General features: G+C 43.2%; 3 protein-coding genes across 3 annotated transcripts in view; 1 reads left to right on the top strand and 2 right to left on the bottom strand.

Annotated features, from left to right (window-relative positions):
- Positions 1-1,311: 1,311 nt before the first annotated feature.
- Positions 1,312-2,882, bottom strand: mrps12 (mitochondrial ribosomal protein S12). The gene is made up of 3 exons (XM_071923557.2): positions 2,734-2,882; positions 1,992-2,042; positions 1,312-1,773 (listed from the first exon to the last, which is right to left on the bottom strand). The coding sequence occupies exons 2-3, from the start codon at positions 2,038-2,040 to the stop codon at positions 1,391-1,393; spliced, it is 432 nt and encodes a 143-aa protein (XP_071779658.1). The 5' UTR covers positions 2,041-2,042; positions 2,734-2,882; the 3' UTR covers positions 1,312-1,390.
- Positions 2,883-7,524: 4,642 nt separating this feature from the next.
- Positions 7,525-14,290, top strand: LOC139930350 (ectonucleotide pyrophosphatase/phosphodiesterase family member 7). The gene is made up of 5 exons (XM_078287050.1): positions 7,525-7,768; positions 9,351-9,496; positions 10,726-11,349; positions 11,930-12,149; positions 14,247-14,290. Exons 1-5 carry the CDS (start codon positions 7,525-7,527, stop codon positions 14,288-14,290), a joined length of 1,278 nt encoding a protein of 425 aa, XP_078143176.1.
- A 2,553-nt stretch (positions 14,291-16,843) lies between these two features.
- Positions 16,844-21,235, bottom strand: part of LOC139930339 (sodium bicarbonate cotransporter 3-like) — a 42,760-nt gene continuing 38,368 nt past the window's right edge. Inside the window, 7 exon segments of the mRNA XM_078287326.1 lie at positions 16,844-17,683; positions 17,883-17,975; positions 18,286-18,374; positions 18,496-18,627; positions 19,044-19,217; positions 19,591-19,659; positions 20,673-20,924. Coding sequence (XP_078143452.1) covers positions 17,602-17,683; positions 17,883-17,975; positions 18,286-18,374; positions 18,496-18,627; positions 19,044-19,217; positions 19,591-19,659; positions 20,673-20,924 — 891 coding nt within the window. The 3' untranslated portion in view covers positions 16,844-17,601.

Below are 21,235 nucleotides of genomic sequence, written 5' to 3'. Positions count from 1 at the left end.
TGTGCATCACCGCTGTGTGTCAATCGATGAATTTTACAGCAGCTTCAAACAAGATTCAGCCAATCAGAACTGCGCACCGGCAGTAATCGTTTTATCAATCAGTGTTTTTTCCCTTGTAACGAACTAGCTAGCTGAAGACAAAACATGAAAGTTACCGCTGACAGGTATCCCGCAGACAGACCGCACGCGCCGGGGTTTCCTCCACAGTCCGGATATCACCGCTGCCGGAGAATGAAAATCCTTGGTTTGGAGGACTCCTTTGACTTTTGCTTCATGCTAATGCTAGCTAACGTTAGATACTCGCTAGCTATCTGGCGTTAGCATGCTAAATTCGGCTCAATCCTTTTCTAAACAAGTCACTATTTTATCAGTTAACACAATAAACTCCAGGGGGAACGTAGCGTTACTATAATGCAAGACTGAAGACACTAAAGAGGTAAAAAATCAAACCGGGACCTGCTTGCTAGAGCGGTGACGTGTAAAACAAACGACACATTTGTCCTCAGTACGAGGAGGAGCCAAAGGCGCTGGGACAGGGTGCGCTCGATTTGTTGTTCTGTGATGAGGCGGTGGTCTTCAGCGCTGTGAACACACTGTCCTTCATCACACTGATACCCTGGATCTCTGAATTCCCATTACTGTACATTAGCAGGCCAGTCTTTTTCTAATACAGTGTTGACATGCAAGTTAAATGCTAAAAAATGTGACATATCTCAGTAGTGTACAACTCATTCATTCACAGGTACTAAACCCACCTAAACCCAGTTTATCCACCGTAACAGGCTGGCACAGCTCTTTATGATTTAAACCTTACTGTTTATTTTGGTCTTCATCTTTCAATTATCCCACTATTTACTTGAATGTTGCTCTTTTCCACCTCTGTCCTCCTATCTGAATTTAATCCCTGTTTATTATTGTTTCATTGCTTTTTAAATTAAAATTTTGAGCATTGTTTTTTTCTGTCAAACTGCATCACTGTTCAGGTCTTGGACTCCAACAGCCTCTACACATCCGGATTTTAGTTGTTGTTTTTTTTTAATAGGGTTAAACCTGATCCATGTATTGGTGAAACACATCAGCAGGCTGGTGTAGTGAGCAGGGAGGTCGTCCCTCAACCAGGAGACCCGGGTTTGGTGCAGAGTTTTAGTTCTAAAACATTTGGACTGGAAAGTGAGTTTTGAAAACCAGAAGTCTCAGCAGCTGCACGAGTCATTTTTGAGTCACTGATATCAATCAATTTTGTCATTTTGTGCCATGGGGCAGAAAACCATGACTTACTGCACCTTGAAGACAGTCACTCACATGACAGCGTGATTAAGAGCATACATATTTATTAAACAACTGTGACACTGATACACACACACACACACACACACACACCATGCAGAGCTCATTGTTTCTTCTTGACCACGTGAGCGCAGTCATATTTGCCGCGCACCACCGTGAGTTTGACCCCCGGCAGGTCCTGCGTGCGTCCGCCCTGCACCAGCACCACGTTGTGCTCCTGCAGGTTGTGTCCCTCCCCGGGGATGAAGGCCACCGCCTCCTTCCCGTTGGACAGGCGAACCCGGGCGCACTTCCTGTTCGCCGAGTTGGGTTTCTTGGGTTTGCGAATCATGGTCTTCAGAATCACGGCCTTCAGCTGCGGCCGGCCGAACGTGGCGCCCAGCGCCTTAGGCAGCGGCTTGGGCTTCCCCTGCCGGTGCATCTGGTTAAGCGTGGCCATGGTGCGGGACAGGAGGGGTCCCGTCCAGGTGGAGGCATGCTGGGACGCTACAGAGAGGCGACCAGGATTCACTTATTAATAGGGCTGCAACTAACAATTATTTTCATTATCAATTCATCTATTGACTTTTTTTTTTGATTAATCATTTAGTCTATATAATGTCCAAAATGATGACAAATGTCCATCACAGTTCCCTCACTACAGGGGCTTTCTGGATCAGCTGGACTGTGTTTTCCTACCAGACAGGACAGTAGTGTAAACTTGCCTTGTAGCAGTGACGTCAGCATTGGCCTCAGACTCCATAATGACGTCATCCCTGCAACAAACCAGACACACAGCTCAGGTACAGCAGTACAGTCAGGTGGAGGACGAACTGGTCACGTTCAGTTTTCTTGTATGCAGAGAGAGAGAGAGTTACGCCAAACTCCTTTCAAGAATCTGTCAGTTTAACGCCGGCTTGCTGACAGAGTGATGTTCACCTGATGGGGCGTGACTGAAGAACGGTTAGGGTCTCCTGGTAAATTCGGCATACAAGTGAACCACCAGGCAGCACTTTACCTCAGTAAAAATTCAACTTTCAGCACTGGTTCGTGCATTTTAGCGGATAAAGACTTATCGGATTAACAGGCGAACCGATTCTAAAAATTGAAATTGTATTGAAATATGTTCCGCTTGGTGTAGTGAAAATATGCCGAAATGAAAAGTGGCTCATATCGATTCCTTAGAGGTGTTACGTCCTGTTGTACCAAGTGTTTAGGTTTACAGATTAGCAAGGCAGCGTTTAAGTGCCAGATTTTTGAATGGAATTTGGCGTGACAATCTCTCCACACGTATCGGGGCAAGTGCTAGCTAAGCATCTATTTGTTAGCTTGCCATAAAGTAAAAAGAACACTTATATCTACACGAATAATGCTAAATTGTCCTTGCACAACACCACCATGGCTAGCATAGTTAGCTACCTGCCTATATGACACAGAGGTTATTTATCATTTTAACAGTCATCATACCTGCTTAGAGAATCCCGGACAGACAGCCAGCACCGTGTTATTATAAAGATATATCCGTCTAGATGAAAACTGATGTGGAACTGGTGAAAATGTACCTGGCTATCGCATTTTGACTGAAACAACCAAGGACTCTTCACACCATGGGAGAAACGCTTCTGACTGCCGGAAGAGTTTCACAAAGAAATAAAACTGTTTCCGGTTCAAGAGCAACAAAAAACAGTCACCGCTGCCCTCTAGAGGAGGCGGGATGAAACGGTTCAGTTCAGACCAGACTGCAGTTCAGTTGCATACAGCTGCTTAGACTAGTCTAAACCTTAGACTGGTCTTAGATTCTCAGGTTGGACTAGTTTAGGCTAATTAAGACTGTCTGTTATGACTGATTTATTTTGAGGTAGGGAAGTTAGCCCCTCCCCTCTGGCTAATCTTGAGTTAAAAACTTTGGTGTCATGGCAACGAGTCGGCCTAACTGGGGGAAATTTAAATACTGAAGCTGTTTTATACAAGATGGAAAATCTTTGGTTTTTGGGAAGAACCTGAAGAAGAGAGAGAGTTCAGAGACAGAAACAATCAATTAGAGATACAACAGTCTAGAAGGAGTAGGAACAGGTAAATAAGTGTCTATAGCAAGTTTGACTAGATATATCTTTATGCAACTGGCTGCTGCAGTGTGAGTGTGAATGTGAAAGTCTCCCAGCTGTAGGAAACAGAATGTGAACTGAATGATTGAGTGAAAAATTCCACTTCTACATTATAAATCAAACATTATGAATCAAACATTATAAATCAAACATTATGAATCAAACATTATGAATCAAACATTATGAATCAAACATTATAAATCAAACATTATGAATCAAATAAAAGACAGTTCTACAAACCAAACACATTCAATCATAATGTATGGATTACCATTACATGCTCTGCATCAAATACCAGCTGAAAGGAACCTTTAACATTTTATGATATTCAGTATTGATAATATAAAACACTATGTGTAATCTCAGATATGTGGGAAGAAAAAAACAAACAAACATGGAATTTCACAGAATTTCACAGAATAAAATGAAACTTCCTGAAAGTCAAATTCAATTCACATTCTATTTCCTGTAGGTTTTTTGAGCAGATACAGAATATTAATGAGATGTTGTTGTACAGTCTGGAAAAAAACTGTTTTTTAATAACTTTGAAGCTACTTAAGGGGAAAGTTAAGGGGAAATCAGGGTGCGAGGGGTTAAAACCTCCAGTCCAGAGTCACATATGCCTTATCTTATATCTCATATTATGCCTTACCTGCCTTATCTCTTATCTGTGTGTGTGTGTGTGTGTGAGAGAGAGAGAGAGAGAGAGAGAGAGAGAGAGAGAGAGAGAGTGTTTTGAGAGTATTTTGGCAACACAGGTATACTTAAGCTAATTAAGACATTCTGATTCTGTGTGTGTGTGTGTGTGTGTGTGTGGGTGTGAGAGAGAGAGAGAGAGAGAGAGAGGTGCTGAGTACAAGGTTATCCTTTATGGATCGACCTATCAAGTGATTAAAGGTTCTCTTATCAATATTACACACAGTTATGAAAATTAACAGTCACTTATTCCATTATTGCAACACTGAGACTGATCCACAGCCTGCAGATCCTGGAACAGTCTGGAGACGTCTTCAATATGAAGATACAGAGCTGTGACCAAGTCAGCTTCACTCGAGTCCCAAGTCAGTCTCAAGTCTTGAGGCACAAGTCTCAAGTCAAGTCCCAAGTCTAAATGTATATTACCAAGTCAAGTCCACGTCATTAATGTCAAGTCTCAAGTCTAAATGTAGAACAGCAAGTCAAGTCAGAACAAATCAAGAGTCCAGTATCAATTTAATATCTTAAAGAAAACTAAATATCTAGGACTTTTCAATGCAATATGGTTTTAATAGGATAAAAACTTGGTAAGAGCATCATGAGTTTGATTTCTATAATCAGTTTCAACTTCAATAAATTCAATCATTCCATACAAATTCAGAAAACAGAATTTAAATTCAGTCGTCCGCTGGAACAAATCTCATCACTTTCAATCTAAGTCATTTACACAAACACAAGATCTCAAGTCAAGACTTTAGAAACCTTTTCAAGTCATCAAAGTACAAGTCAGAGTCAAGTCCCAAGTCACCAGAACCCAAGTCAAGTCAAGTCTCAAGTCTTCTCTTCATGCAGCAAGTCAAGTCTCAAGCAATTCAAACTGTGACTCAAGTCCAAGTCATGTGACTCGAGTCCCCTCCTCTAGTCTGCTCATTTATTTCAATTTGAATCCATGATGCCAAGATATTTATATTCTGTGAGTCTCTCAATCATAAGTCCATTTGAAGTAGAAATATTAAGGTCATCATAGTCTATAGCTCTGGATCTTGAAAATAGCATGAACTTTGTTTTATCAACATTCAGTACAAGTCTTAGGTCTTTAAGAGCACCTTGCAGAACATTAAAGGAGCGCTGTAAGTCCTCGACTGCTAGATGCACAGTGTCAGCGACACAGTACAGCTCTGTGTCACCCCGGACAGACGGGCATGACAGTTTGTCAAAGATGAAACAATATTGTTGATATAAACACTGAAAAGAACTGGACCTAAAATTAAACTGTGGAACACCTTTTGTGCTTCCTAATTTAACAGATTGTTGTCTCTCTGATTGGTAGTTCCTGAACCAATCACATGCATTGATATCAAATCCAATGTTACGCAGCCTCTGCAAGAGCAGACAGTGGTCTACGGTCTCAAATGCTTTGGATAAGTCAACAAAAAGTGCCGCACAGTGCTTTTTTTTTATCCAAAGCTGACACAACGTCACTTAGAACCATAGTAGCAGCAGTTACAGTACTGTGCCCCGCTCTCAAACCAGACTGAAATGGGCTCAAGATGGAAGCTCTGGACAAAAATACCTTCAATTGATCATTAACTAAAAATTCAAGGACCTTTGCCAGGCAAGGAAGTTTAGATATTGGTCTGTAGTTGTTAAGATTACTCTTGTCACCTCCCTTATGTAGGGGAATTACATGAGCCATTTTCCAAACTCTGGGAACTATGCTGGAGGAAACAGAAAGGTTGAAAATATGAGTTATTTGTTCTGAGATAATTTGCGCCGAGAGCTTAAGAAAAAAGGGATCCAAATTGTCCTCTCCAGTACACTTCCTGGGATCGATGGCAAGGAGAGCATCTTTGACTACATTTGAAGAAACAGGATCAGGGTAAACAGAGAGCGACAGAGTAAACTGTCATCAGTAGGAGAGGGATCTAACCCCCCATCCTCAAAAAGGTGACCAGCTGCTACAAAATGTTTATTAAAAGCTAAACTAATCTCTTTATGGTCAGACAATAAACAGTCATTAACCTTGACCTGAGTAGGAACTGAGGAGAAGTTATTTTTATTGGAATTTACAGCCTTCCAGAAATTTGCCGGAGTTGATTAAATCCAGAAAATACTCCGATGTGGCTTTCCTCACCATGAATGTGCATCTGTTTCTGAGTTGTTTGAAAGCTTTCCAACAGGAAACACTTCCAGAGTTTCTCACAAGGGACCAAGCTTTGTTTCCTTCCATTAACAAGTCAGATAGATCATTTGTAAACCAGGGGTTTGATCTATTTTTTACTTTGTGCTTTTTAAAGGGTGCATGCTTGTCTATGACTGAAAGGAAGGTCTTGATGAAATAGTCCAAAGCTCAATGTCCGGAATATCAGATTAAAGATGAATATCACTATGATAGAGATAATTTAAAAAGGCTTGTTCATTAAAAAATTTTAAGTGACGCTTAACAATAATTTGGGATTGCGATCTCTCTCACCGGACAGTGATCACTGACTCCAAGATCAAATACACCAGCAGAAACAATTTTATTTCTCCTATTGGATAGGATTAAATCAATCAGCGTTGAGTTCAAAGGGTTTTTTAGATTAGGTCTAGTAGGTTCAGTTGTGACAGATTAAGACTGCAACAGATTTCTTTAAAGTAATCAGAGGTGTCAGAAAGCCAGTCAATGTTAAAATCACCCATGACAATTACTTCATTATTGACATACCTAGAGAGTATATCTGCCAGATCATTAATGGAGCTAGTGACAGCTGAAGGGGGGGCCCTGTATATACCAACCACAACAATAGACTCATTTGGCAGATAAAAGTTTAACAAGTGGTTAACAGGTTAAAAAGTGCAGACAATCTGATATTCAATGATCAGATCTTCACATTTTCCCTCAGTGTTTTTCATCAGCCCTTTTCCTCCACATCAGGTTTCAGCTCCCAAGGAATGGCACTGCTGGTTATTCCTACATAAAAACTGTCAGAAAACCCACAGATCTTTTTCACATCACTTCCAGATCTTTGTGAGATATTTACAAGGTTAAAATGAAAGGGATTCAGATTGCTTTAATGTGCTGTCAGTCATTTTGTTTCAGTTTGTGTCACTTTTTTTCAAATGGTTGGATTCTCATTTTGGACCAAAACTGTTCAGATATTGAACAGGAGAAGCCAGACCTGATCCCGGGTCCAGAGTTTAATCTTCTGAAAGTGATTCCTGAAGTCCTCTGATAAGTATTGATAACAGCCAAGGCCTCAACCTTGAGAACAGACGCTCAGCAGATCCATATCTGTCTGAGAACCACAGTTGCATATTAAACCGCTCAGTCAGCTGCAGGAGTCCAGGAGCAGAGCTGAAGAAGAGCTGAAGAAGAGCTGAAGAAGAGCTGAAACAGAGTAGAAGAAGAGCTGAAGCAGAGCCGGAGCGGAGCTGAATCAGAGCCGGTCTGAAGACCCGGGACCTGAACCTGATCATGAGGCTGGATGTGTTCCTGTGCGTCCTCGCGGCGGCGCTCTGCGTTGCCGCGAAGCCGCTGAGCAAAGCGAAGAATCCCAACCGGCTGCTGCTGATCTCCTTCGACGGCTTCAGGTGGGACTACGACCAGGACGTCTACACCCCCAACCTGGACCGGCTGTCCCGGGACGGAGTGAAGGCCAAGTACATCACCCCCCCCATGATCACCATGACCTCCCCCTCCCACTTCACCACCATCACCGGTAAGGCAGATCATCATGAGGATCTTGGTCATATTGGTTTTTAATTTTTTCTTCCGTTATTTAACCAGGGAAGTCACATTGAGATTTACAGACTACATGAAGCCTGTAACAGAAGTCTAAAATTAACTAAAGTACTTTATAATGCAAAATCAAAATTAGTACAATCATTTTAATAACTTTCTAGACGAGAAGTACCTCAAATGAAAATCGGACAGCAAAAATGGCTTTTATCACTTTTATTAGTACTTATTTTTATTTTCCTTGCACTCATTATCAGAGTGCTGTGACCTCTGACCTCTAACCGTCACACCTGCTTGTAATATCGGTCACACCTGCTTGTAATATCGGTGATCAAGGAACTGAGGTTTATTCTCCTGTTGAGCTCAGGAGTCTCTCTGGATAAGAGAATCAGCTAAATAACAAAGTTCACCACAGTGAACACTTGCTGCCATGAACTAAAATCTAAATTAGTTGAAGGATTTGCTTATAAACTCTCAGAGAACCACAGCTGCTTTTAATTCTTTATGTTTAGTCTGTTTGCTGCTGTCGTCTGATTTCTTAAGGTGTGAGGTGTGTGTGTGTGTGCTGTGTGATACATACATACATACTTTTAAAGGCACTATGAGTATCATTTTACTAGCAATAAATCATCAGCACATTCATTTTCAGACATTAGTATAATTACTAATAAACGGCCTCTACTCTTCAGGGGGGAGGAAGCAACAGGGCTTATGGGAAATGTAGTCTTAATATGGAGAAACACTAGAACTGACAATACTACTGGTGTGAAATAGAGGAGAACAATCGTCTCCAACATGGACTCATTGGTTTACAGTCATTAGACCAAGGTAACACTATTAATGTGACGATTAGAAATGAAACACAGAGCAACTTTAAAGAGGAACTAAACCCCAAACCCAAATCTGTGTAAAGCCTGACATCTAACTGTAAAAAGCATGCTGCTGAAATTGTCATCTGCTATTGGCTGATCTTTGGTGCCAGGTGATGTCACCTTCTGTAGAGTGCAACAAGTGGTGACATCATGGGTTTGGGGTTTAGTTACTCTTTAAAAACAGATGCAAATCTCATTGAAACCTATATGAATAATGGGTAACAAAAGGCAAAGACAAGGCCAAAACTTTCCATACAGAAACCTGGGTTGGTTAATTTGAGTTATGAGTTCATTTCCAAAACAAAACAGACCCATTTTTGAAAAAAAGAAAAAACCCGAAATCATACTAAAAACAAGACTAGAGTCTAACAGCCCCGCGACATTGAATTTTATGAAAGCGTCTCTGCCGGGAATCAAACTCAGGTCTCCCACTTGAGAGTCTGCAGTCAAACTTCCTGCGGGCCATGAGACCATGAAGCGGTGAACAGAGCGACCGACCGACTGCCATCCATAGAGCACAGGGCTTAAAATCATCACTAGTCAGTAAAAGTGTTATCTTGACAACCAAGGACTGAAGTTACCTCCTATCTAAAATATTACAATTTCTTTTAATTTTGAGCCGTCCATCGTTTTGTAAGAGCACTTTGTTCATTTTGAATTGAAACTGATGAGTTGTCTTCTGTCCGTCAGGCCGATGGATCGAGGACCACGGCGTCGTCCACAACATGATGTTTAACACCACAACGAATCTTAAAATTCCTCACAAACTTGCTCTGAAGAAGTCAGAGTGGTGGGACAACGGAGCGCTGCCGCTCTGGATCACAGCACAGAACCAGGTCAGGCACCGATCAGGATGATCGATCCCTTCAGACAGTTTGTCTTCACATCCCATTATCTAAAGACTTGATTGACTGATTTTCAGATGCAAGATTAAAGACACGAGCGCATGTGTTTTAGTTGCAAAATGGTTTGGATGATTCTACAACTTGTCATGTAGATATAGCAGGTTTTGACCCTTGCAGAGGAATAAACTGCTCTAATCAAGTTAAAGAGCAACTAAACCAAACCCAAATCTTTGGTGAAGCCTGACACCTAATGGTGAAAAGTAGGGTACTGAACTGGCCATCTGCTATTGGCTGGTCTTTGGTGCCAGGTGATGTCACCTTCTAAAGAGTACAACAGGTGGTGACATCACCTGGCACCAAAGACCAGCAGATTTTTGGAGCGTCCATTGGTGTGTTAGGACTGGACTGGAGAGCCACAGCAAGACATCAGTAGCTCGTTCCTGTTTCCTGTTTGTTTCTTTCTGTTTTCTTCAAATTACCAATCTGCTATTGGCTGATCCATGAAAAACCATGACAAAACAGGTAACCTACATCACAGGCAATCAAGATCAGCCAATAGCAGATTACATGCTTTTAACCAGTAGATGTCAGTATGATCTGAAAAGTAGCTGTGTTTGGTTTCCCATAAAAGAGCAATAAACCCTAGACCACTTTGGGAGTTTGCTGCCATCTAATGGTTAAAAGTGTGCTACTAAAATTGCTACCTGCTACTGGCTGATCTTTGGTGCGAAGTGATGTCACCCTCTATAGAGCAGTGATTCCCAACCCAGTCCTCAAGGACCCCCTGTCCTGCAAGTTCTTGTTCCATCTTTACTCTTGCACACCTGATCTAATAGACCATTTGCAACATTTCTGTTAACTCGCCCCCCTTAGTTACTGTTGCTATGTCTGACAAACTTTGAAGACGGACGCTACCATAGACGCTACAATCCGATGTTCTCCCAAAACAAATTTTTACCGTGTTATGTCCTTGTCAAACCGCTGCAACAAAAGCCGTACTTTTGTACTTCTGAGCCAAACTCTCAGTGCATGTCGGAGGCTCTGTTAGAACTGTCAGAACTGTCTCTACTGCTTAACCAATCAGCATTAAGACCTTAACTGGATCAGGTGTGCAAGAGTAGAGCTGGACCCCCCCCCCCAGAGCAGCAAACCAAATTGATCTGTTGAACTTTGTGGCCAAGCTGACTGTGATTCTGAGGTTTCTTGTATTTGTCTTCCAGGGTCTGAAAACAGCTTCGTTCTTTTACCCGGGCGGGGCGGCGAACTACAGCGGCCAGGCGGTCAACAGAGCGCTGGTGGAGAAGACAGGCCATCCGGACGACAACGAGACGGAGTGGAGGCAGAACATCGACACGGTGATGAACTGGTTCTCCCAGGAAGAGTTCCACCTGGTGACGCTGTACTACGGAGAACCGGACAAAGTGGGCCACAATAAAGGACCGGACCATCCCAAGAGGAAGGAGATCATCCAGCAGATCGACCGCACCATCGGCTACCTGAGGGAGGCCATCGCCCGTCACGGTCTGACCGACAGTCTGAACGTCGTCATCACCTCCGACCACGGCATGACCACCGTGAAGAAGCGTCCGCTGGTGGACGAGATCATTCTGAGCAAGTACCTGAACCTACTGAAGCTCACCAGCTTCGAGATCCTCGACTACGGCGGTTTCGGCATCGTGACGCCGAGGCCAGGCAGGGAGCAGGAGGTTTTCGACGCGCTGTCCAACGCGCCGAATCTGACGGTTTACAAGAAGGACGAGCTTCCTGAGAGTTTCCATCTGGCCAAAACCGACCGGCTGCCTCCCATCCTGATCGTTGCAGATCTGGGATTCAACCTCAATTCTGTAGGTGTCGTTTGGCTTCAACCAAACCTTCTACACATCATTACCAGGATATGAATAAATGTTTAGTACTTGCCAATAAATTAAAAATGTTAATGTTCTGGGAAAACTGAAATGGGAAAGAATCAGAATTGGGACAGTTTCAGCTGCAGTGTGAACGAAGCCTAAAGGCTCAAATCCAAGAGGTGAAATGAGATGAAACTGATCAGTCAGCTCCACCCTGTCCAGAGAAATTTATGATGGAAGTTTGTCTTTATTCACTTATCTGAAATTTGGTTAGATTGATCTATCCAACTTAGATGAAATTTAGATTTACATCTACATACATTTTAGTCATTTGTCACACTTATTCAGAAAGACTTCCAATAGTTGCAACAGAAGAATAAGCTTCAATTCCTAAATCAGCAACATTACATGCAGCCAAGAGTAAGGAGGTCAAAGGTCTGACAGAGAAGCATGATCAGGTACAAGTAGAGGAAGAGGAGAGGAGGATGTGATGGGTACGAAGAGGAAGTGACCGATATTTGCCTGGAATTTGAACTTAAATGTTTGTGATCGTTTTGTTTTTCTGATTTCCCAACAGAGATTCATCGTCTACGTCAACAAAGGCGACCACGGCTTCCATAACGGAGAGATGGACATGAAGACCATCTTCAGAGCCTTCGGACCCGACTTCAAGAGGAACTACCTGTCGGAGCCGTTCGACAGCATCCACATCTACCCCCTGCTGTGTAAACTGCTGCAGGTCGAGCCGGCGCCGCACAACGGGACGCTGGCTGTTACTGAGGCCATGCTGCACAGCGGTAACACAATATACCAGACATACAGTACAATACTGTCTGATACTACCTGACTCTGACAGCCATTTTATCCAAAGCAGCCTACAGTTTCATGAGTGCATAGCAGCAGTAATAGTATCAGTGATAGTAATAGTATTAGTAGCAGTAGTAGTAGTAGTAATAGTATAGTACTAATACTACTAGTAGTAATGATAGTAATAGTAGTAGCAGCAGCAGCAGAAGTAGTAGTCATAAAAGTAGTAGTAGTAAAAGTCGTAATAGCAGTAGTAGTAGTAGTAGTAATAGTAGTAATAGTAGCAGTAATAGTAATAGCAGTAATTGTAGTAGTAATAGTAGTGATAGTAGCAGTAGTAGCAGCAGTAGTACTAGTAGCAGCACTATTAGTAGTTATAGTAGCACTAGTAGTAGCCGCAGTAGTATCAGTAGTAATAGTAGCAGCAGCAGCAGTAGCAGTAGTAGTATTACTTTACCAAATGAAACTGCAGTGTAAGATATATACTGTCTTTGTTTTAGTGTACTTAATGAATGAAGCCAGTAACTGTCTCTCTCTCTCTGTCTGTCTCTGACTCTCTCTCTCTCTCTCTCTCTCAGGAGTGACAGCAGGAAGTCGGGTTTCTCTCAGTCTGTTGGTATCGGTGGTTTTCTACAGTTTATCAGTCCTGTAGCGGCAGCAGGTCCAGGATCAGCTGAGGACCGAACAAGACTGTTTTTCTTTGTTCCTGAAAAGTTGGCATGTTGGAGATGGAAGGTTTTCACCGGACAACAGAGACTTGTTCTGCTGGAAAGTGTCTGTCGTCCCTGACCGGACTCACAGCTGAGACAGAGTTGAAATGAGGCTGTTGGGCAGTGACTTTACTGATCACTGTGTTTGAACCTGAACTCTGAATAAAAAAAGATGTAAAGACTTTAAAATCTCTTCTCTGGTTTAGACATCTTTGGTGTTATTTATACACATGATGCTAAATTATGACATGCCATTTTTGATACTCAGACTGATTAGTATTAGGATTTTTAACTGATTTTCTCGAGACAAGAATGTCTTCTCATGAAATTTATCAATGTTATGAATTTCTGTTTCTAGTTCACAGTTATATGCAGATTTCTGAAATAAATTAGTCAAAAGGTTTTTTTTCATCACTACAAATATTATTATTGTACATGACTGTTTATTTTGTAAAATAAAATAATGAAATTTGTGTGAAGTTCAGTGAGTTTTCAGCCTCTCTGCTGTGTGTGAACTCAACACATCGACACGCTGACAGTCGCACAACAGTAGTAACCTTTATTGCTTTCATTAAACATTTCATTTACATACAAAAACAAAACAGAACAGGTTTGGCTTCATGCAGCCCTCCAGCATCCTCAGTGAAACAGTCCAGGTGTGACAGATTGAGATCAGTCGTTAAAATGTCTCCGGCCTCCACAGAAGCCGAGGAAAAGGGACGTTTGTTTTCTCCCCCGGCCGCTCGACCGACAGCTGAACGCAGAAACAAACAAACCTCTGTGTTTTCAGCTTTCAGGTCTGCTGGGTTGTGTGTGGATCTCTGGCTTTAACAGGCCATTTGGCGTTAATTAGGCGTTAATTTGGATGCCATTATTTCAGTTTTCACATTTCTCCTTCTCCACAGATCAGTTGTGTTCCTGCGATCCTCCAAAGAACCGTTCAGTCTCAGAGTGTTGGTCTGCCAGGCTGCAGTTTCTCCACAGCGCTGCAGACTAAAATCAGTATAAATCCTTCTCACTGCCAAAGGACTTGATGTAAATACTGCAGTAGAGTGAGAACAGAGACAGAACAGGTTGTGATGCACAAACTCATACGGTGAAAAAGCTCTTTACTGTCCTGTGGAGGAATAGAAACATCGCTCTCACTGATTCGTCTTCAGGATATTTAATTTGAAATGATAAGGGAGCTTCATATTTCTCACAGCTTGGTGGAACCTGGAGCAGAACTAAGGCTTTCTCGCGCTAAAAACAATCAAACGCTATAAAATTTTCACATAAAATCACATTTTAAAATTCATGACTCAGGAACCAAATCTAAAAGGAATTTATTTAAAAGTAGTGAAAACATCTAATAAAGCTCATTCCTGCGACTTTTAGGCCCCGAGAGTCCTGACAACAGATTCAGTCGCTGCTGTCGCTGAACAGCTGACATGTAGAGGAACAGAAGTGTGGTACAGAGCTACATTATTCTTTGCTGATATATGAAGTTCACTTGTTCACAGTATTGATGTGGCTTAATGGGAAAATGTGATTAGGTGATGCTGGATCATAATAATCAGCATGTAAGACGATTATTATCCGACTGCAGCTGCTGACTGACTGTCAGGTGAGTTTGGTCGACTGAGGGATTTAATGCCAATCAGCAATTAAGGCAAATTTTCAGCTTTCTGTGCAACTTTCACTATTTAACCCTGAAGACACCTGGAGACTTCTCACTTTGCTTTACAGACACTTAAGAGTCACAAGCTTCATGCTATGGAGAGAGATCAGTGCCAAAAGACTGGATTTGAATTTGTCAAGCTCATATTAAACAGTTACATTGAAAAAATGATTTGTTTTTTTAATAAATGAAATAAAAATTCTTTGTAAGGCACAATTTGAAATTGAATGTAATGGCTTGAAATTGAAAGTGATTATTATTGAATTTCAGTTTTAGCTAGCTGGTTAGCTAGTGAAACGACAAAACCTTCAACTAGCTAGTGAGAATTAGTAGCAGTACCAGTTCACTCTCCAAAAAAACGTTCAAAACATATATATTATTTAAAGTTCCATATTCTCCACTCTGCAGTTTTATTTTGTGTCTTTCTGTCCATTCAAAGCTGTGTGTGTGGTGTCATGAACCAAAAACACTCTCAATCCATTTCTCCACGTTCATTTTCCAGCATCTCTCTGAGCCTTACCAAGAACAGGCCGTTTCTGTCTCCGTGTCTTTAAGGCTCATTAATATTCACGACCCCTCTGTTCCGATTGGCTAACCATTTCGAGAGCGAAACGTGAGACGCCGCGGCCCGGCGGCTACAGGTAGGGAAAACTCTCCGGTAATAAACGATGACGACCGCTCGACCGCTTTGAATAAAACACTTTGTTAGTCTATTATTTCTTACAGAAATGATAATGAGCGAACCTTTGTGACGCCACAAAGTTACGGAAGTCCAAGCGGCTCGTTTAGAGGCTCGCTTTTCTAATATGGATTGTGTGGATTTAGTTTTGATACTTTCACCATGTTTAGATACACATCCAACTCCTTTATCATCACAGAGGAGAGGGAGTCCTGCTTTACATGATGTGGGACCTTTAATTCAACGGGTCAGTAAGAGCATGACAAATTCAGATTTATTCAATTCAAAGAGAAGGGTCTATCTGCAGCCTGCAGACTCGCTACAAGCCACGCCCCCACCGGCTACGTCAGTACAAGACACGCCCCCTGAGAATACGGTGGCCGAAATGGGTCGGACAGTGGAACTCTGCAGTTCCGCGACACTGGCCAAAACCTGTTTTGTCACCAATGCGCATTTCCTTTTCAAAATAAAAGCCCATTAGAGGCTGGCACTAAAAACACAGTTGTGAATCGTGAAATCTCTGTAACTAATAATTAATAATGTAGCAAAATGTTTAAGAGGACGACGTCCTTAAATCCCCATTTAATGTCCATGAATCAATTAATGCTGAGGTGGCATAACAAATAGAAAGGTAGGGGGCATGCAGAGTTTTATTAAAAATATAATTTCCTTGTCACTTTGATATAACAGAGTACTTTGCATAGAACTTGGAATTGAAAATGTCAAATACATTTTGAAATAACAATGTAAAGCAAAAAAAAAAAAAAAATGTCTTAAGTTTAAAAACTCTTGGTTTACAACTGGGCGAATCCTAAATAACTAAAGAATAACCCCACCACCAAAAACTGTGATTGAAGTAGTCTAATTGTATACTTAATTCACTGATAGAGCTCTTGATACAAGAAGTAAGAATATACAGCCCCCACACTTACAATGACGATAGGTTTCTTCTATACATTTTCTTATTCCTCTCCTGTAGATTTAATTTCACGCCCATTTCAAGAAGGCACCAAATATAGTTTTCTTACTTTTTTTCCTCTTTCTGTGTGAATGAATGCAGTTAACATCAACATCAACAGCATCTGCATTGTCACTGTCACAGTTTCTTGGAGGGGGTTCTGTGATTAACATGTTTTTATTTATTATCAACAAGAGAAATACCATTTCGTTAAAACATCAAGACTTTTATTTTGAAGGCTAAGAAAGTCTACCGGAAGTGAGTTTCCTTGTTGTGGCTAGTTTCACGCAGCTTTACTTTGCAGAAGGCAAAAAACATATAATTTCCTATGAAAACGACGTTAAGTTGCTAACCAAATAGCATAGAAGCAGCGGTCTTTTGATAGCCAATTAGCTTCTATCGATCTCCTCTGCCACGAGTTTGAAATACCCGCCGAAAAGCTGTCGTGATGAGGGGGCGTGTCTTGTACTGACTAGTCGGTGGGGGCGTGTCTTGTACTGACTAGTCGGTGGGGGCGTGTCTTGTACTGACTAGTCGGTGGGGGCGTGTCTTGTACTGACTAGTCGGTGGGGGCGTGTCTTGTACTGACTAGACGGTGGGGGCGTGTCTTGTACTGACTGGTCGGTGGGGGCGTGTCTTGTAGCGAGTCTGCAGGCTGCAGATAGACCTACTTGAATTCAAATACACTCTCTGGCACGATTTTGGCACTAACTACTCTCCATACTTTTCCAGTAAAACTTTGAACTGCTGACAGAAGCTGCGAGGCTCGTTGAGCTGCAGCTCAGCTTTCACCAGCGAGGACACTCTGATCACCACACACACTTTATTCATATTGCAAAAATAAGTACAGTGGCAGCGGCTTTGACATCATCAGCTGGCCACTGCAGGCAACAAGGTGAGGTACAACACACACACACACACACACACATACAAACACACATTCAGCCTAAATCAGCATGATGGATTCAGTAAAAACACCTGCGATGTGTTTGGACCTTTCAGAGTGAAACAGCCTCTTCTGCTTCTTGAAAGCAGAAAAACAAAAATTAAAGAAACGAGTAAAAAAAAACTTCAGGTGTTTTTCTTTTCTGAACTTCAGTCTGGAATCAGACCGAAGCCTCTGCTCGGTCAGGAAACCGCCCGGCTTCAGCGGCCAATCAGAGCGCTGTGCGAAACCCACTGAGGAAACCTGAGGAGCCCGTTTCCGGGACGGCGGCCATCTTGGCTCCGAGCGGCAGAGTCTCCGTGTTTCACCATAAAACGATGAGAAATTAAAACGTTCACCTTCCTCCGATAGACGCACGGTGAGGTGAAACCTGATTGGTCCTCCCCCGACCTTTCACCTCAGTGTAGAGAAGACAGAAGGTGGCGGCGTTGCCTTGGTAACAGCAGCGCCCCCCGGGGGCTGGAGAGGGGGGGTGGGGGGTGGGGGGGATCATAAGGAAGTCTCAGCGTCCACGAACCTCTGTGCCTCCACTTCCTCCACGTTAATCTGGACACTCGACACTTTCTCCTGACTGCAAGACACAAAGACATCTTCATCATCATCATCATCATCATCATCATCTCTATTAACAATATCATAATTCATCCACGAAAAAGGCAGATGAAGAAGAGTGTCAGAGTGAAGAAGACTCTGATAATTTCCAGGTTGTGAGAAGTTTGGAGATCGAGGTGTGGAAATGTTTAGAAAGGTCTGGAAGGTGTGGAAGTTACCTGGCGCTGGGCTTCAGAGCTTTGCTGGAAACGGATTTCCAAATGCCGCTTTTGGCCATTTCATCGGAGATGTTCACCACCGAGGGGTCGGCACTGCAGGACACACACATATTTACTGTTCCCCACAGGGATCAATGCAGTTTCATCTGATATTAAAAGGACAGTTCAGTCTGATTGGAGTTTCTGCTCATTTCCTTCATCCCCTTCCTGTTTTCCATCACTGTAGACGTTTTCCAGCTTTCATCACGTTAGGAGATATTTGATTTTTTCCTTCGTCTTAGTTGTTAACATTAAAGGAATGGAAAATTTAAAAAATGAGCAAAAACTCTAATCAGCCTGGAGCCGTGCAGCAGGGCGGCTCGGCTCGGCTCGGCTCGGCCCGGCCCGGCCCGGCTCGGCTCACCCTCGCAGGTTTTTCACGGGGATCTGGATGATGTTTCCTCCGTCGTACGGCGGATCGTCCTCTGCCTCCTCCAGCATCCGCCGAGCCTCCTGGGAACACACACACACACACACACACACACACACGTATGACTATACATGTGAAGGCCTCCACCGACTACATTCATCCCTTATCCTCTAACCCAAACCTAATTCTAAGGCTGGAGTTTACCTCCTTCTCCTTCTTCTTCTTGTCGTCCTCCTTCTTCTTCTTGCTCTCTGGCATCAGGTCGTCCAGCCAGCTCAGCTCTCTATTAGTGAAGAAGAAATCCAGAAGTTTCCGGATGAACACCAGAGCCAGAACCTGCAGCGGAGGATGAGACAGACGGGACAGAGGATCAGATGGGACGGAGCATCAGACGGGACAGAGGATCAGATGGGACGGAGCATCAGACGGGACAGAGGACGAGACGGGACAGAGGATCAGACGGGACGGAGCATCAGACGGGACAGAGGACGAGACGGGACAGAGGACGAGACGGGACAGAGGATCAGACGGGACAGAGGATCAGACGGGACAGAGGATCAGATGGGACAGAGGACGAGACGGGACAGCGGATCAGACGGGACGGAGCATCAGATGGGACAGAGGACGAGACCGGACAGAGGATCAGACGGGACGGAGGATCAGACGGGACGGAGGATCAGACGGGACGGAGGATCAGACAGTTTCTCCTCAGCGCCTCCTGACAGTGTTGATGTCACGCTGCAGTCGTTTACCATCATGGGGAAGACGACGGCGGCGGCGGAGGCCTTGATGACCCACAGCAGGATGAGGCAGGACAGCTGGATCACGGTGAAGACGTGGACCTTCCACAGCGGGACGTAGCGCAGGTAGATCAGGTCCGGCTGGTGTTTGGCCGGCATGCCGAACAGTTTGATCCGGTCAAACAGCTGCAGGACAGAGACACACACTGTTACTATGACTGACCTGAGGGGGGCGCTATAATTAAACCACAGCCACAGCTGCTGCACCGCTCTGATTTTATAACTTAATTGCTTCACAATTTAGCAATTAACATTAAACTTGCTACATAAATCCAGCTGTCCTTACAAATTACACTGATTGGTCTAAAGGGGGCAAAAAAATTAAAGGTCCAAATTTTTAACTCAAACATCTCAAACACCAATTCATCTGATTTTAACAAAACTTGGAAGGACGACGCATTTTGGCAGGTCAGGAGTTTAAAATATTACACTGCTTGGCCTGATGGGGGCGCTATGACTTTGAATATATCCACACACACACACACCCTGTTAGACTCACCTGGATGCCTTTGAGCGAGGAGACTCCCATGTAGAGAAACACTCCATACAGAACAGGCATGGGAATGAACTGACAGACAGGAGGAAACATTATGACTCATTACACTGAAATATACACATTTTATATCTGAGAGGCAAAGCAGAAGTTCAAGACACAAAATTAACAGAGAAAAACATGATAAACTTTATTTCTCAGCAGCTTTTTTCCCCAATTGGTTCTTTAACCTCTTCACTAATCAATTAAACTCTATTTGAACCACTCGTTTCTAGCACTTCATCTTCTATATTATACACAGATTCATTATGAATTAATTTCTTGCCATCTTCCTTTGATTTACACATTTCACCAGAGGGGTCAGAGGTCAGGGGTCAGAGGTCAGGGGGACAGGTAGGGTCAAAGTCTCGCTCAAGGATGAAGGTGTTTCATTATTTTCCACCCCGGTTCCTATAACAATCCATTTTATTTCCCTTTATTTCCCTCCCTGTGATCATTTTTTATTGAACATATTTTACTAGTTTTGTATTTTCTACTGTATTGTATGTTTTATTGCGTAACACCTGCTCTGACCAGTTCTCCCTTGGAAAAGAGATTTTGAATCTCAGTGCGACTTCCTGGTAAAATAAAGTCTAAATAAAAAAATAAATAAAAACATGAGCTGCCACAGGAATCAAACCTGCGACCTGTCACCTGTTACTGCAGTGATTCTCAACCTTTTTCATACCAAGGACTCTAATTAGTCCACATTAGAGCCACAGACCCCCATTTGATGAGATTTTGTCTCTCTGACCCAAATCTGAGAATATTTTTATTGTCAGATATGATTTAGTCCAGAACTCCATGACTGTCTGTATTGTAGAGAGATAACAGAGAAACTATGATCAGAACATCATTCTTCTACATTCTCTAACTGTGTTAACTTCTTGTAAATTAAATAATGGTGAAGTTTAACAATTCATCAGTTTGCTGGGGACCCCCTGGACCCCCCTCAAGGACCCTCGGTGGCCCCTGAACCACATGTTGAGAACCACTGAGTTCAAATGGGGCTCAGACATGTGATTCGTCAGTTGCGGGCGCTCTGTCACCTTCAGGGCGGAGGTCATGAAGACGGAGCAGCCCATCAGGACGAAGATCATGAATCCGGTGACTCTCTGCTCCCGGATGCCCAGGAACTTGGGCTGCTCGCCGGGCGCGGCGCACTCCGACTCCAGCTTCAGGCTGTTGACGTGGGAGATGGACAGAACGGTCGCCGCCACGAACCACGGCAGACCCATCACCGAACACACGCCCAGCATCACCGCCACCACCAGCAGGTCCAGGTGGTAGCCACAGCCTTTCTGCAGGGAGACCAGAGCACAGCAGAGGTGTGACCGAGTCAGCTTTCGCTCGAGTCCCAAGCAGTCTCAAGTCTTGAGGCACAAGTCCAAGTCAAGTCCAAGTCATTAATGTCAAGTCTCAAGTCTAAATGTAGAACAGCAAGTCAAGTCAGAACAAATCAAGAGTCCAGTATCAATTTAATATCTTAAAGAAAACTAAATATCTAGGACCTTTCAATTCAATATGAAAAGTCTGTCCTGTCCCTCCTGTCTGTCTGTCCCGTCCCTCCCGTCTGTCTGTCCTGTCCCTCCTCTCTGTCCCGTCCCTCCTG

This window comes from Centroberyx gerrardi, chromosome 12, assembly GCF_048128805.1.
Source record: "Centroberyx gerrardi isolate f3 chromosome 12, fCenGer3.hap1.cur.20231027, whole genome shotgun sequence".
Taxonomy (NCBI): Eukaryota; Metazoa; Chordata; class Actinopteri; order Beryciformes; family Berycidae; genus Centroberyx; species Centroberyx gerrardi.
The sequence above is the reverse complement of the archived record's forward strand: the minus strand, read 5'-3'. Positions and strand labels throughout refer to the sequence as shown.

What these genes read in the sequence shown, in the direction of transcription:
- mrps12 (XM_071923557.2), bottom strand. Translation starts at nt 2,040, where the DNA reads ATGACGTCATTATGGAGTCTGAGGCCAATGCTGACGTCACTGCTACAA. An exon ending in GCTGACGTCACTGCTACAAG is followed by an intron (nt 1,774 to 1,991) that starts GCAAGTTTACAC and finishes GCCTCTCTGTAG; the next exon opens with CGTCCCAGCATGCCTCCACC.
- LOC139930350 (XM_078287050.1), top strand. Translation starts at nt 7,525, where the DNA reads ATGAGGCTGGATGTGTTCCTGTGCGTCCTCGCGGCGGCGCTCTGCGTT. An exon ending in GGATCACAGCACAGAACCAG is followed by an intron (nt 9,497 to 10,725) that starts GTCAGGCACCGA and finishes TTTGTCTTCCAG; the next exon opens with GGTCTGAAAACAGCTTCGTT. An exon ending in TGGGATTCAACCTCAATTCT is followed by an intron (nt 11,350 to 11,929) that starts GTAGGTGTCGTT and finishes ATTTCCCAACAG; the next exon opens with AGATTCATCGTCTACGTCAA.